This window comes from Solea solea, chromosome 17 (genome assembly GCF_958295425.1).
Source record: "Solea solea chromosome 17, fSolSol10.1, whole genome shotgun sequence".
Lineage (NCBI taxonomy): Eukaryota > Metazoa > Chordata > Actinopteri > Pleuronectiformes > Soleidae > Solea > Solea solea.
The window spans coordinates 5,875,960-5,892,538 of NC_081150.1; the positions used below are offsets into that span (position 1 = coordinate 5,875,960).

The window sequence follows — 16,579 nt, forward strand, 5'->3', positions numbered from 1 at the left end:
CTTCCTTTTTCCTTTTCTTTTTTTCCATTCTATGTCATTTGTTTTCGCTGTTGTGTCATGGTAAAATGCGTAGTGGATGGAATGAGAGATTAAAGCACTAGTACTTCTCGTTTAAAATGGAAATGGAGGTGACTCAGAAAAAAAACAAAGCACAGCATCTGCTCTCCCGCCATTTCCTTCTCCCCCTCCTTCACTGTCTTTCCTTTTCTTACTATGCGATTCCTTTTCACCTACCACCCTCCCTATCCTCCTCTCCTTCATCTCACACCCCTCCGATGCATCTCGCAACCACAGGCATGATTGTCATCCATTTGTCAGCATCACATGATAGACAGCGGACCCCACAAGAGTGTGCACATATCCCCAAAACACACACACACACATGCAGGAGCTGGGACCAGTTAGGAGCGGATGATGACGATGATGAGTCAGGCTTAGAGAAATGCCACCAAGAGCTTAGCTAATGCACTTCATGGATTGTCCCTATTTTTCTATTCATTCTCTCTCTATCTTTTTTTTGTGCCTGTATCGCTCCCCCTTTCTTCCTCCCTCTTTCTCCCCCGTTGACCTAGAAGGGAGCCAAAAGTCATAGCTCTTTACTGACATAAAGGTCTCTCCAGTTATTTTTCACTGAGCGTCCCCTGTGCCCTCGCTGGGATGGCTCGCCTCATGGCAGTAACGCGCTCCCTCGTGCTACATGAGAGCCTCTTGCACTCGTGCATTGTTGTGCAGCTGGCCTCGCTCAGTGTGTATGTGTGCGTGTCTGTGATCAAGTTGTTGGAGATACCTGATCCCTTTTATTGTTCATTTGACCCGTATCTCAGGAGGTATGAGGGTCAGGGTGGAGTACACAGATACCTGGTACAGGTGCTGGATGTGAACATGAGAGAAAGAGAGAAGAGAGGGAGGGAGGGAGGGAGGGGGAGAAAAAAAAATCAAGGGATAAATATAGTTAGGTATTGAAAAGGAACAGTTTTGTTTGAGCATTGCTTGTAGTCCCTTGCACTTTTTTTTTTTTTTTTTTTTTTACTGAATACACAAATGAGCACTGTGTCTTTAAATCCTCCCTTGGGTTGTCAGGCATTTCAGCTGGTCATATTGGCTGCAGAAACACACAACACACACACACACACACACACGCACACATGTATATGGTTAGCAGGCCAAAGCTGGTTTGAGTTAGCATGGAGCCAGTCACACTGTGTGAGAGCCTTACCCCCTGCCTGCTACTGCCACCCTCCACAGTCTCTCTCTCTCTCTCTCTCTTTCTTTCTGTCTTTCCATCTCCCTCTTTCTTTTACTACATATGTGTGACAGTCAGCTGCTACTCACCGGGGCCATAGCTTAACATACGTGGTCTATGTGAAACACGCACTCGCACGCGTACATGCGCACAGTTGATCTGTGTGGCCCTGTGTCTCCTGATTAGCCCTCTTCATGACAAACAAGCCATCAGAGCAAAGGGGAGTGGGGCACGGAGGAAGAAGGAAGGAGGTTGAGGAGGAGCGGGAGGGATAGATGGGAGATGTGAGAAGGAGGAGAGGAGCAGAGGTGTAGGGAGGGGACAGGGGTGAGCAGAGGAGGCTGGGACCCCTGGGGACCCCTAGATCACAGCCATGCTAATGAGGAGCTGCTTTGCCAGCAGCAGAGGTGTCAGCTAACCCCTGACAGGTGCACACACGCGTACTCCCCAGAAGGCTGGTGCTGGCTCATGCACGTGTGTTTTTGTGAAAGTGTGCGTGCGTGCACGGAGACGGTAGAGGAGAGGAGGGGCTGCAGGGGCAGGTTTGAGTCCCAGTGGCCTAGCCTGCGGGCGGCTTTGTTCTGTATGCTAATCTATCGCCGTGGCGTTCTGTCGCCCTTGATGGAATGTTGGAGGAGTACAGCGGACCTGAACCCCAGGAATGCTGCAGTGGGTGCCCACGCACGCACACACACACACACACCTCTGACACCTACTGTAACATTTCATCTGCTTCCTGACTCACCTCCTTGTTAACACGCAGAACCTGCACTATCTTCTGTTTCTATTACAAACTTTGCTCCCTGGATGTAATATCGTTCACCTTGCTTTCACCCTCAATGTGCCACAGCAGAGAAGCTGGAGGGCCAGCGTTCAAATTCGACTTATTTTCAATTATGATTTCTTTTCCCTGAGCTTTGTGAGAGTAAATCTGGCATCAGTGAACACTCATTACATCCACTCACTGTTCACCATCAGCTGTGAAGCTCCAGTTTGCCCATCTTGTTGAATGCTGAGCTTGTGGAGTTTTGTTATTTTTCTGTGGTCTTATTATAAGTCCTTTTGGATTAGAAAATCTAATAGAGGCCCCCGAATGTAAGGGTGAAATAAATGGACAGCGCTCCAGCTCATGCTTCGAAATATAAATCAGAGTCATGCTGGGGAAGTGGCATATGTGAATTCCTAGATTAAACACAAATCCACATGTCTTCACCATACGCTTGGTGTCTACTTGAGCCCTGCCAAGCTTACACCAACTTTTCTACACTGGCCATATGCGAACAGTCAATACCATGGCTCTCCTTCATTCACTGGCATTTTGTTTGTACTTTTAAGGAAAAATAATGGCTATAAAAGGCAATCTGGAAAGAATAAAATCTGATGTAAAGCTCAGATCTTAGTCCCCGAAGACTGGGTTAATTGGCCTGGTGGTTTAGTAAAAAAACCAACCCAGGAGAAAAGGAGAGCATTATTACTGGCCCACCTCAGCTCCATGCATGTGCCAATGTTTTAATAACTTCCTCCAGGCTTCCTGGCCCTTAGCCCTCGTTTTGTTGAACAGGGCAAAGAGCTGGTCTCTGTGCCAGTCTCAGGTTGTGTTTCTGTTTAATGGAAGAGTCTGGCTGGGTGGACACCTGGGCGGATGCATTTTTTTTTTTTCCCCTCGATGCATCCTGTCACACTGTTGCAGTCACAAGTAGTTGTATTGATTGTATTAAAGTACCGTATCGCAGAATCGTGCTGCATTTCATTGAATCTCTCATCACAGTCATATTCACTGAGGATGTGTGTGTGTGTGTGTGTGTGTCAGTATATGGGAGTCTGTGTGTTTGATGGGTGTAAATTGGGTGATTAGGTCCAGCATCAGTGACTGCATGGAGAGGAGAATGTGACTGTTCTAAATGATAGTTGACCTTGGTGGTAGGTGGTGGACTGTAATTGGCACAAACTGGAGCATGACACGGCCCACTGTGATTCTTAAACGATGTATTCACACCCTTCAAGTGTGTGTGTGTGTGTGTGTGTGTGTGTGTGTGTGTTTAAAGTGGACGTGCGGTGGATGTCCCTGAGCATTTTTGTATATATACATATATACATATATACATGTATGTATATATGTTATTGTTATTATTCCATTGTGTTTTCCCCCCTCTTTTCTCTTCCTACCCTCCCCCTGCTCTTGCTCGCTTGCTTCTTGGAGAAGTTGATAACATTTGTCTTAGGCCGTCATTAGGCAGTAGCCATCAGCTGCCACTCTATTAGCTGCCACGCTTCCTTTAACAGCATATGGCTCGGCAGTGTACAATATGACAAGATGCAAATGTGTTGCTATGGCTGCGATGGGGTGGAAGGTTGTTTGGGGGGTGGGGGCGTTGCATGATGGGCGAGCTTGGGTTTATTGATGAGGCCATGTGTGCAAACCAAAATACAAATAAAGTAACAATAAATAAAAGAAAAATACCCGATTTGGTCAATTTAGTGGGTTCATCAGTCCGTCTCCCAATCTCACATCTTCACTTCATATTGATCCTATAGTGTGTTGATGGGATTATACAGCTCCCAAGTCTATAGACACCTCTCGGTCTCTCAGGGTATTCAAATATGCCGTGTGTGTGTGTGTGTGTGTGTGAATGTGCATGTGTACTCAAGCACGTCTGGCCCTTAAAGTCCCTCCACCTCTCTTCTTACCTCCTCTCCTCCTCCTCTACCCTTCCCTCTCTCGCTCTCTTCTCCCCGTCCAAAGCTGTTAAGCTGTCCAGCTCTTTGCTGCCAAGTAGCTGTGTGAAGCCTAGCCAAACTAAACACGGGCATGCAGCCCACTACTTGCCCCACACACACGCACGCACACACACGCACACACACGCACACGTACACGTACATGCTCCCGGGGTTTTTGTCCATACACACATGCACTCACGCACACTCGCACACACGTTAGTAGCAGGAGTCAGGTCGTGTCCCACCCCACGCAAACAGTGCGAGTGACGGCTGCACCAGAGGCCCACTAATAGCAGAGAAAAACAGACAGAAACAGTAAATGAGCCCCTCATTAACTTTTTCTGACCCAGTCTCCCCTGGGGAAAGCCAAACCAATCACACTGCCAAATCAGCTTCCTGTACTAGACACTCATCCAACATCAGCTTCCGCTCATCTGCTCTGCACGGTGCGAGTGTGTGAATGAATTTGTGATCGCACTGTGAGGGACAGAGAAAGAAAATTAAAAGAAAATGTAGACGTGTCCGCATTATGTGTTTTACATTCCATGACAACGGGTGGCTTTGAGACAGACAGACGTCTTAAAGGCTCATTTTTTTGTGAGCACATAATACTTTGGGTAAGAGCAACTTCTCCATCCTTGTTTTCACCCTCTGGGCTCTTGGCTTCAGGACCACCGTACTGACTTTACTCTGCTTGCGGTAGCTGCTGATCATAAAGTAGATGCAGATGCCAGCTAACATAAGACTGTGGAAATGCCTCTTCAGTGCTCGCCTGTGTTGCATTAGATGAACCCCAACCCTTGCTCTTTTTATGAGTCGAAGCAGGCTGACAGTGCCCTGCTACAGTGACTGATAGATTCATTTAGCATTATTAAGTCTCACCATTTAAAGGGGCAATTTGTCAGTGAGTGACGTACAGTCTCTTTTTGTGTGTCCATGTGTGTGTGAGAGAGACCACAACAGATCACTTTACAGTACGTGTTATTACACCAGTGACGTAGAGCTTTATTTAATGTGGATGCTGTGCTAAGACCAGAGGGGTCTTTACTGTTTACACATTGTCTCCATCACCTCTCCTGTCTCGCTTTTTGTGCATCTCTCTTGCTCTCTAATGCCACATCTCACCCCCTCTCTCCCTCTGTTCCCATATTTCCTTTTTCCCCCCAATGGTGTTTTTTTTTCTTTTTCTTCCACCGCTGCCTCCCCTGTCTCCATATGGAAATGACACAGTAGACGAGATGGATCTGTGTATTAAAACCTAGCTGACATTAGAATTAGCATAATGTGTCATGGCCTTAGGGCAGTACCTGCCATCTGCATTAGCCTGTAGACACGCACACACTCAAAACATTTATATGCACACAGACAAAGGCTCTTATACTCAGAGAGCGAATATGAGTGAACAATTAATTTTCCTAAACATAACTCTACAAAGGTTGTTAATAAACATGCAGGCAGTGGAAAGTAATATACTGAAATAAAATGTTGAAGAAAAAAAGGACGTTTGTTTGCATATTTGATTTGCCCGTGTTTAGTACAACATTAATGTTTTATTTCTTTTGGCCCACAGATAAAGATGAACCATCCAGCTACATCTGCACTACATGTAAGCAGACCTTCACCAGCGCCTGGTTCCTGCTTCAGCATGCCCAGCACACTCATGGCATTCGCATCTACCTTGAAAACCACCTGGTTAACTGCTCCCTCACTCCCCGCATGGCGCTGCCTCCGCCGCCTGGTGCTGACGGCCTGCCCCGCTCTCCACTCCCGACTTTCCTCGGTGACGCCAACAACCCATTCCACCTCCTCCGCATGGCTGCGCCCCTGCTCAGGGAACACCCCCCTCCCCCGGGGTACATGGAGACCCGGCTGCCTGCAACGCCACCTTTTGTCAGCCCTCCACCTCCCCCAAGACCTCCTCTAGAGCGGCTAGGCCCAGAGGAGATGGGGCTGCTGTCCCAGCACCCCAGTGCCTTTGAAAGGGTGATGCGGATGACCCCCATGGAGCCTCCTTCCATGGACTTCTCCCGACGTCTGAGGGAATTGGCAGGCAATACGACTAATAATGGTGGGCCCACACCCCCCCTCTCACCCAACCGTGTGCCACCCACGCACCGCCTGCTGAGTCCCACGCTTTTCCAGCCTGGTGCCAAGCCCCCGGCATTTCTCACCTATGCCCCGCAGCCACCCACCTCTCAGGCAGGGCATGGTTCCTGCAGCCCTCCTGACACCCCGGGTCAAAACCAGGCCCCGGGGAAAGTCAAATCCTGCGAGTTCTGTGGCAAGATTTTCAAGTTCCAGAGCAACCTGATCGTCCACAGGCGCAGTCACACCGGAGAGCGGCCATACAAGTGTCATCTATGTGACCATGCCTGTTCCCAAGCAAGCAAGCTTAAAAGGCACATGAAGACACATATGCACAACAAGTCTGGGTCAATGAGTGGCTCCCCAGAGCAGGGGAATAGGTTAGATGGAGGAGAGGGTGAGGAAAAGAGCAGAGAAGGAGATTCAAGAGTAATGGGACTGGACAATGAGGAGGAGGAGGAGGAGGAGGAAGAGGAGGAAGAGGAAGAGGAGGAAGAGGAGGAGGAACTGAGGAATGGGAGTCGGCCAGATTCCAACTTGAGTGAGGACTCACAGGAGTTAAGCCGGAACAGGGAGAATGGCCCGATACAGTCTCCTGAGGAGAAGCTCATGAGCAGGGACAGAATAAATGACAGTGGCGGGGTGAGCATCATGCACCCATACAACCATGTGGACAATCATCTTAGACTTAACCTTAATAAGAGAAGCCTGGAGAGACAGTCCAACGGTGATGGTGGAGAGAGAGGTGAAGCAGAAAGAGAAAGAGAAAGAGACAGAGAAAGAGAACGAGAAAGAGAACGAGAAAGAGAACGAGAAAGGGAGCACGAGAGGGAGCAGGAGAGAGAGCGAGATGAACATGAGGAAGTTCAGAGGCCTGTGATGAATGGCAGAATTAGTGTATCTGAAGCAGATTCCTTCCCTGGGCTGTTCCAGCGTAGACCCACCCCCATTACCAGCCCAAGCCCCTCCAACAACAAGAGGATCAAAATTGAGAAAGAACAGCTGGAGCTTCCCCCAACCATTCCTCTTATCTCCCCGGAGAATGTCTACTCTCAGCTCCTAGCTGGTTATGCCGCTTCACGCCACTTCATCAGAGAACCCTTCTTGGGGTTCACCGATTCCCGTCAGTCACCATTCGCCACCTCCTCCGAGCACTCCTCTTCAGAGACAGGGAGCCTCCGCTTCTCCACCCCACCTGGTGAGCTGATGGAAGGAGGGAGCGCATCAGGCCGCAGCGGCAGCAGCACTCCTCTTCTCCTGCGGGGACCAGGACCAGGGAGGCCCCCAAGCTCCAAGGACAGGAGGAATGACACCTGCGAATACTGCGGCAAGGTGTTCAAGAACTGCAGCAACCTGACGGTGCACCGACGCAGCCACACGGGGGAACGGCCCTACAAGTGTGACCTGTGCAGCTATGCCTGCGCCCAGAGCTCCAAGCTGACGCGTCACATGAAGACCCACGGGCAGTTTGGAAAAGAGGTATACCGCTGCGACATCTGCCACATGCCTTTCAGTGTCTACAGTACACTGGAAAAACACATGAAGAAATGGCATGGTGAACATTTGATGGCCAGTGGGGTCAAACTGGAGCAGGCGGACAGAGGTTAAGCCAGCAACCATTAGATATACAGTGTACACAGGCAAACGCATACACACACATACATAGACACACACACACACTCACACATGCATACAGTACTCACACACACACACACACACACACACACAGAGAATCCTTATAACCACTTCTTCAGCTATGGGGCTTGGCTGGATGTTCTCTCTCTTAGAAATTTGAGACTGATTGATGTTCATCTTTTTTTTGTCACAGAAACTGCCACCTGAGAATATAAACAAAGGGAAACTTTAATGAGAACTTGTCTGGAATGCCCTACTTGGTGTTTCTTGGCAAACTGTCTGAGGATTTTATCAGTTAGGAATCCATGGAGCCTTTTTACTGTGCAATAATTTCTGTATTTATTGGATTTTTGTAATGATATTTGGCATGTGCAGGTACATCTTTGTGGGATTTCATATGGAGTTAGTTTTGAAATGTGCTAAAAAAAGAGAAACCTTTTTTTCTAAAAATGCGATATTGGAGAGACATCCCCCTTAATACAAAATATGTTTTGGGTTTTTTTTCCTTAAAGGAAGCGTATTATGATGTGAGAGTAAAGCTGTAAGAAGCCGTTAGCTTTTAAAATTAAAAAAAATAATTGTTTCTATATTAACTGCAACAGCGGACTACAATCCATTCCCGTACAGGCCTAAAGCACTAAATGTCAGCCTGACAATAAAATATAATGCTGAGTTTTAAAAAAAACCCAACATTGTCTTATAGACCTGATAATATCATTTTAACTTATTCAGGGAATTTGCCCCTTAAAAAAAAAAAAGACAAGAAACTGGCATGTGAATAATTCCCAAAACTGTATTGCTTCCCTTGCTACAGTAAGGACATAAATAAAGGTTGCACTTAAAGGAGGTACCCTAAACTGCTTAATGCTCAGAACATTCCTATTGTAGGATTAATCCAACATATTTAATATGTTGAATAAGTTGAGACTACTTGTGATTAATGTGAGAAAAAGAAGAGTCCTGTTTATGGTTTGTAAATATATTCTTTTTTTTTCTCCTTTCTTTTTTTAAATGTTAAAGTAGCCCTGACTTTACGTGAAACACGGCCTAAAATTAAACAATCAGAAGACCAGCTGCTTGCCTCATCCACCGTATATGCTAAGTGTAACTACCATACATTATTGCTTTATCAGACCTACTTGATTATCTCCCCCCACCCATCCCCCCCCACCTTATGTGTGCTTACTCAAAGGTGATTTGTTAAACGAAAACTACTTCAACAATTGTAACACTTTCTCAATCTTTCTCTATCTCCCTCTCATGTAGATGGCATCTCTCTCTCTCTCTTCGACCCGGGCCGAATTCCCCTTGTTCCTTTAGGATGCACAAAATGGTTTTGAAATGAAATTTATATCAATATGTGTTAGCGTGTGTGTTCTTCTCACTGCAGCGTGCTCTAAGCCTCTCTCTGACGGCGTCTTTTCACAGTTCACTAGCTCAGATTCATGCATTAGTGCGGCTTTTAAAAGGAAGCCGGTTCATTCGCCTCACAAAGCGATATGGGTTTAACTCCCAGTAACAGATTTTGAGACAGTGTGCGTGTTCGTGACTTTTGGGGATTACGGTTTTTATTTTCTGCATCATTCATTCTGAAATGAATCTGGTGAAAAAAAGAAAAGAAAGAGAGGCTATATGAGTTATGATAATTTTAAGCACAGCTGCACGAGGGGATGGCCGGGGCGACCTTGATGCAAGCTATTCTTCTGAGTAAAAATGAAAGACTGGAGCTGAGAAATGAAGAAGTGTGAGACAGAAATGGCCGGAGATAGACAGAGCGAGACCTTGACCAGGGAGAAGAGTCATTCAAATGAAATTGAAAGCACATGAAATGTGTGTTTCGATTTTTTTCTTTTTTGTTTTTTCTTTTTGTTTTGTACCCAAAATGCACATCTAGTGGCCACATCTCATAACGGACCCTCAGAGTAGCGATGGAGTGAGCGTGAGAGGGAGGGAGACAGCAAAGCCACATGAAAGGAGATTGAGACTACATCAGTCATCTTACTACTGCAATTCTCAAGTCATCAAAATCATCCTCACTTGAAAGTTTGACCCGCCTCTTTGGCCTGTTGTCAGGTTTTATGTGTGCCACTTTTGTTTTCGGTGGAAAAAAAGGGAACACAGTGTACCTTCAATGCAAATTCCTTGTTTTGTGATTCTCAGAAAGGGAAATGATGTTTAGGTCAAAGCAGCTCTCCATAAGCTATTCAGCTCACACATATTTCAATATATTTCAGTGAATTAACACGAGGCGGGAGATCGTCTGAAGAACTCCGTTCAGCTTGCTTAAAGATGTTGATGCATGGGTGCAAAAATCCAATCCCTGTTGTAAGTGAACAGTGTATTCATTCCAGCAGAATTCAGCTCACAGTCAGGCCATACAATGAGCCATACAAGTATGAAATACATCAGATTGAAATGGGGACAGTGATCCAGACCACACATGGACATTCAGTCTTACAATATGTTTACAGTGTTGAAGTATGCCATTAATGAAATACTCTGTGTAAGTGTTTAAAAATGATAATAAAGTATTGTTTTCTCCAATGTTCTTTCAAATGTTTTTGAATGCCATAGCAGTTTTGTATGATTATCCTGGTGGAGGGATTTTATCTTCATAAATATGTTTCTGTATGATTACTTGTTCACTGTATGGGAAGACAATTTTTTAAATGTAATATTGCAGAATCATGCCAGAATACTCTTATTTTCTAAAAAGAAAAAGAGTGGTGCCATTATTGACTCATGGTCTCACTTCAGTTTCCTTTTTGTTTGTATGGTGAAGCTATCCCTCAAGGATGTAAAACAAAAATTATTAAAAAAGAAAAAAAAAGAAAAAAAAAATTAGATGAGAACTAAAAAGCTAAACCTCTGCAGGGGAATATTATGGTTTGTGAGGGAATGCTTTCCAGATTCTATGATACATCCATGGACGTTATGTTTTCTTGCTGTTTTTTCCTCGTGGTTGGCTGAAGGTCTTGTGATGGCACTTGCAGCTGTAATTTTAAATACATTTTCATATTTCACTTTTCACTTACACTCTTTGTACAAAATAGTTTCCTTGTTCTTTTTGGGGGGAGTGCATCATTGTGAAAAAAAGTGACTTCAGAACAGTACACGTCGGCTGTTTTGAACATATATGTATTTTTGTAATGTGTTGAAAAATCAATACAAGAAAGCCAACACTTCAATAAATGTTGCAATTGCTCTATGACTGAAACAACTTTTCAATCTGTTTATTTCTTCTCCTCTGCTGCACATCACACCTGAAATACAACATTATTTAGTGAACAAATCTGCCAGCCGAGTCAGTATATACAGAAAATAATGCATTCACAATATCTGCAATAGATTGAATACAAAACATATTATTATAACCAGAGTGCACTAACAAAGGTGAAGAACTAGCTGCATCTTTTCCTGCCAAAAAGGCTGTATAATCATTGTAAACCGCCGATAATTTGAAATCTGATTGGCTTTGGTGCAGATAACCCAACTGACAACTGACTGCACCTGAACCTCACAGGATGTGAAGATAAGGATATGCGATGAATGAAAAGTTTACAAAACACACCATCCACCAAAAGCCTTTTATATATTTCCCCCCGGATTGTTTTGTAAATACTGGACTTTGGAGTGTCAGAAATACATCTAAAGAAGACAGGATTATTAAATGAAAACACTTTTCCGTGCAACTATATTGCATTAGCACCGATGTTGTCTTTGGCCTTAACATGGCTTCAGTGAGCAGCTGCAAACTCGCACTTTCACGGAGAGAATGCCAGATACCTGGAGACCAGTGCAATATAATAAAAAAAATTAGATATTTTTAATAATATAACATATATTTTTTTTATGATCACCATCATTGTTATGTTATTCGACATTCTATTTAAATTTACTCGTGAAGCTAATGGTTGAGAGTCTTATGCTTGATAAATGTTCTTGGCATGGGAACAGGGACCTATCCAGTATTTCTTGACAACAAGCCAGCGGCAGTCAGGCCTGTCCTTACTTGAGCCTCCTCCACCATTGGATAACATAACAGAAATAGTGAATGCACAGTGTGTACAGTGAACGTGTTCATGTATGTGCTCACACAAAGGGAGAGCATGAGAAGAAAGAGGAGAGACACAACAATAGAGTGATAGAGTAGTAACAAGGATGCTTGTGTTGGGAGGACGAATTTCTCGGTGCTCTTGCCACACACACCCAACCCATGATGTCTCAAAATTATACACAATTCACAGTAAAAATACAAGTGTTATCTTAAACTATATTACAAATAATCTAATAGCAATAGGTTATACTTATTATGTATGGAGGATTTGGTGTTCTGTAGGAGTGATTTGATTGTGCCTTTTCCAACCCTGTGTGTGTGTGTGTGTTCTGTGCCTGAAGGCTGACATCTGCGTACCATGTTGGACCATTCTGGTCTTCTGGTCAGCAAAAATGTGCACATTGAGAAGATGTCACATTCCCACAGCCCTTATCCAAAGGCCTAACTACTAACATTTGGGATAGCACGACTCTCTGCAGATGGCTCGTGGCTGCAGATGTTTTTCAGTATTCAGAAAAGGTAAAAAGCTTTAAAAATCCTAGTCAAACAAATCCTCTTTGATCAGTTTGTGTTTCATCTTTCAGATATCTGTTGAAAACATAAAGGAATGAATGTGTGTTGAATTACTTTAAATTGAAAAGAGAACAGAAATCTGGTGTATTTTCAAAACTGTAGAGGATGACCCACATGTATGTGGTGGAGGCGTCGACAGCAATGCTTTTCATTCACTTTGAATGAGCAGTGTCAAGCACAGCCAAACTGCATTGTGGGTCCATTGCTTCGCTTTACTTGAGATTTACGTGTATCTGGTTACATAATAGTTCAATGCACCTGCATGATCATCAGCCAATCAAATCATGGTACGCAAGTATTCCCACTTACTAGGTGCAAGCCAATCAAATCACTTTAATGCATTTAGCTTGAAGGCAAGCCCAAACAGAGCTCATGTACAAGGTAGCTCTCACTATAATCAATTTATACTGTCAACAATGGCAGACCAGACGCACATAACATCACCGTCAACAGCCAAAACTGACCAAATTATTCCAAGTAGTAGTGTCGTCAAAATTTTGACAATAAAGTCATAGATTAGTATGTCGTCCAAAATGTGACAAAAAAGTCATACTTTAGTATGTCGTTCAAAATGTGACAAAAAAGTCATACTTTAGTATGTCGTCCAAAATGTGACAAAAAAAGTCATACTTTAGTATGTCGTCAAAATTTTGACAAAAAAGTCATACTTTAGTATGTCGTCCAAATTTGGACCAAAAAGTCATGCTTTAGTATGTCGTCCAATTTTTGACAAAAAAGTCATACTTAAGTATGTCATCCAAAATGTGACAAAAAAGTCATACTTTGGACATGTCGTCCAAAATGTGACAAAAAAGTCAGGCTTTAGTATGTCGTCCAAACTTTGACAAAAAAGTCATACTTTAGTATGTCGTCCAAATTTTGACAAAAAGTCATACTTTAGTATGTCATCCAAAATGTGACAAAAAAGTCATACTTTACTATGTCGATGAAATTTTGAAAAAAAAGTCATACTTTAGTATGTCGTCCAAAATGTGACCAAAAAGTCACACTTTAGTATGCCTTCAAAATTGTGACAAAAATGACTTTGATTAAGGGCCAGAAGGTTGGTGTAGTGGTTAGCACTCTTGCCTTTGCAGCAAGAGGGCCCAGTTTCGAGCCCTGGTTGGAACAAGGAGCTTTCTGTATGTCGTCCAAAATGTGACAAAAAAGTCGTAGTATAGTATGTCGTCCAAAATTGGTAAAAACGTCATAGTATAGTATGTCGTCCAAAAACGTCATAGTATAGTAAGTCATCCGAAATCAGTCCAAAATGTCATAGTATAGTATGTTGTCCGAAATCTGTCCAAAACAACACAGTATAGTATGTCGTCCGTAATCGGTCAAAAACGTCACAGTATTGTATGTCGTCTGAAATCGGTCAAAAACGTCATAGTATAGTAAATCGGTCAAAAAAGTCATAGTATAGTATGTCGTCCAAATTTGGACCAAAAAGTCATGCTTTAGTATGTCGTCCAATTTTTGACAAAAAAGTCATACTTAAGTATGTCATCCAAAATGTGACAAAAAAGTCATACTTTGGACATGTCGTCCAAAATGTGACAAAAAAGTCAGGCTTTAGTATGTCGTCCAAACTTTGACAAAAAAGTCATACTTTAGTATGTCGTCCAAATTTTGACAAAAAGTGATACTTTAGTATGTCATCCAAAATGTGACAAAAAAGTCATACTTTACTATGTCGATGAAATTTTGAAAAAAAAGTCATACTTTAGTATGTCGTCCAAAATGTGACCAAAAAGTCACACTTTACTATGTCGATGAAATTTTGAAAAAAAAGTCATACTTTAGTATGTCGTCCAAAATGTGACCAAAAAGTCACACTTTAGTATGCCTTCAAAATTGTGACAAAAATGACTTTGATTAAGGGCCAGAAGGTTGGTGTAGTGGTTAGCACTCTTGCCTTTGCAGCAAGAGGGCCCAGTTTCGAGCCCTGGTTGGAACAAGGAGCTTTCTGTATGTCGTCCAAAATGTGACAAAAAAGTCGTAGTATAGTATGTCGTCCAAAATTGGTAAAAACGTCATAGTATAGTATGTCGTCCAAAAACGTCATAGTATAGTAAGTCATCCGAAATCAGTCCAAAATGTCATAGTATAGTATGTTGTCCGAAATCTGTCCAAAACAACACAGTATAGTATGTCGTCCGTAATCGGTCAAAAACGTCACAGTATTGTATGTCGTCTGAAATCGGTCAAAAACGTCATAGTATAGTAAATCGGTCAAAAAAGTCATAGTATAGTATGTCGTCCAAAATCGGTCAAAAAAGTCATAGTATAGTTTATCGCCCAAAATCGGTCCAAAATGTCATAGTATAGTATATCGGTCAAAAAAGTCATAGTATAGTATGTCGTCCAAAATTGGTAAAAAACGTCATAGTATAGTATGTCGTCCAAAATTGATCAAAAACGTCATAGTATAGTATGTCGTCCAAAATCGGTCAAAAACGTCATAGTATAGTATGTCGTCCAAAATCGGTCCAAAATGTCATAGTATAGTATGTCGTCCAAAATCGGTCCAAAATGTCATAGTATAGTATGTCGTCCAAAATCTATCAAAAACGTCATAGTATAGTATGTTGTCCAAATTTGGTCAAAAAAGTAATTGTATAGTTTGTAGTCCAAAATCGGTCAAAAAAGTCATAGTACAGTATGTCGTCCAAAATCGGTCCAAAATGTTATAGTATAAAGTATGTTGTCCAAAATTGGTCAAAAATGTCATAGTATAGTATGTCGTCCAAAATCGGTCAAAAAAGTCATAGTATAGTATGTCGTCCAAAATTGGTAAAAAATAGTATAGTATGTCGTCCTAAATCGGTCCAAAATGTCATAGTATAGTATGCCTTCAAAATTGTGACAAAAATGACTTTGATTAAGGGCCAGAAGGTTGGTGTAGTGGTTAGCACTCTTGCCTTTGCAGCAAGAGGGCCCAGTTTCGAGCCCTGGTTGGAACAAGGAGCTTTCTGTATGTCGTCCAAAATGTGACAAAAAAGTCGTAGTATAGTATGTCGTCCAAAATTGGTAAAAACGTCATAGTATAGTATGTCGTCCAAAAACGTCATAGTATAGTAAGTCGTCCGAAATCAGTCCAAAATGTCATAGTATAGTATGTCGTCCAAAATTGATCAAAAACGTCATAGTATAGTATGTCGTCCAAAATCGGTCAAAAACGTCATAGTATAGTTTGTCGTCCAAAATCGGTCCAAAATGTCATAGTATAGTATGTCGTCCAAAATCGGTCAAAAAAGTCATAGTATAGTATGTCGTCCAAAATTGGTAAAAAATACTTTAGTATGTCGTCCAAAATGTGACCAAAAAGTCACACTTTAGTATGCCTTCAAAATTGTGACAAAAATGACTTTGATTAAGGGCCAGAAGTTTGGTGTAGTGGTTAGCACTCTTGCCTTTGCAGCAAGAGGGCCCAGTTTCGAGCCCTGGTTGGAACAAGGAGCTTTCTGTATGTCGTCCAAAATGTGACAAAAAAGTCGTAGTATAGTATGTTGTCCAAAATTGGTAAAAACGTCATAGTATAGTATGTCGTCCAAAAACGTCATAGTATAGTAAGTCGTCCGAAATCAGTCCAAAATGTCATAGTATAGTATGTCGTCCAAAATTGATCAAAAACGTCATAGTATAGTATGTCGTCCAAAATCGGTCAAAAACGTCATAGTATAGTATGTCGTCCAAAATCGGTCCAAAATGTCATAGTATAGTAAATCGGTCAAAAAAGTCATAGTATAGTATGTCGTCCAAAATTGGTAAAAAATACTTTAGTATGTCGTCCAAAATGTGACCAAAAAGTCACACTTTAGTATGCCTTCAAAATTGTGACAAAAATGACTTTGATTAAGGGCCAGAAGGTTGGTGTAGTGGTTAGCACTCTTGCCTTTGCAGCAAGAGGGCCCAGTTTCGAGCCCTGGTTGGAACAAGGAGCTTTCTGTATGTCGTCCAAAATGTGACAAAAAAGTCGTAGTATAGTATGTCGTCCAAAATTGGTAAAAACGTCATAGTATAGTATGTCGTCCAAAAACGTCATAGTATAGTAAGTCGTCCGAAATCAGTCCAAAATGTCATAGTATAGTATGTTGTCCGAAATCTGTCCAAAACAACACAGTATAGTATGTCGTCCGTAATCGGTCAAAAACGTCACAGTATTGTATGTCGTCTGAAATCGGTCAAAAACGTCATAGTATAGTAAATCGGTCAAAAAAGTCATAGTATAGTATGTCGTCCAAAATCGGTCAAAAAAGTCATAG

At 42.6% G+C, this 16,579-nt stretch overlaps 1 protein-coding gene and 1 long non-coding RNA gene across 5 annotated transcripts in view; one reads left to right on the forward strand and one right to left on the reverse strand.

Moving 5' to 3' along the window:
• bcl11bb (BCL11 transcription factor B b) overlaps positions 1 to 10,525 on the forward strand; it is a 29,125-nt gene extending 18,600 nt beyond the window's left edge. For 3 of the 4 annotated variants that reach the window (XM_058613557.1, XM_058613556.1, XM_058613555.1), the window contains one exon: positions 5,532 to 10,525. In XM_058613557.1, the coding sequence (XP_058469540.1) occupies positions 5,532 to 7,654 (2,123 nt within the window). In that variant the 3' untranslated portion in view covers positions 7,655 to 10,525. The remainder of the gene's footprint in view (positions 1 to 5,531) is intronic. The other variant, XM_058613558.1, reaches the window with a different exon arrangement.
• The window catches only part of LOC131443700 (uncharacterized), a 140,837-nt gene that overhangs the window by 2,994 nt on the left and 121,264 nt on the right, over positions 1 to 16,579 (reverse strand). The gene's annotated exons all lie outside the window — the stretch shown is intronic.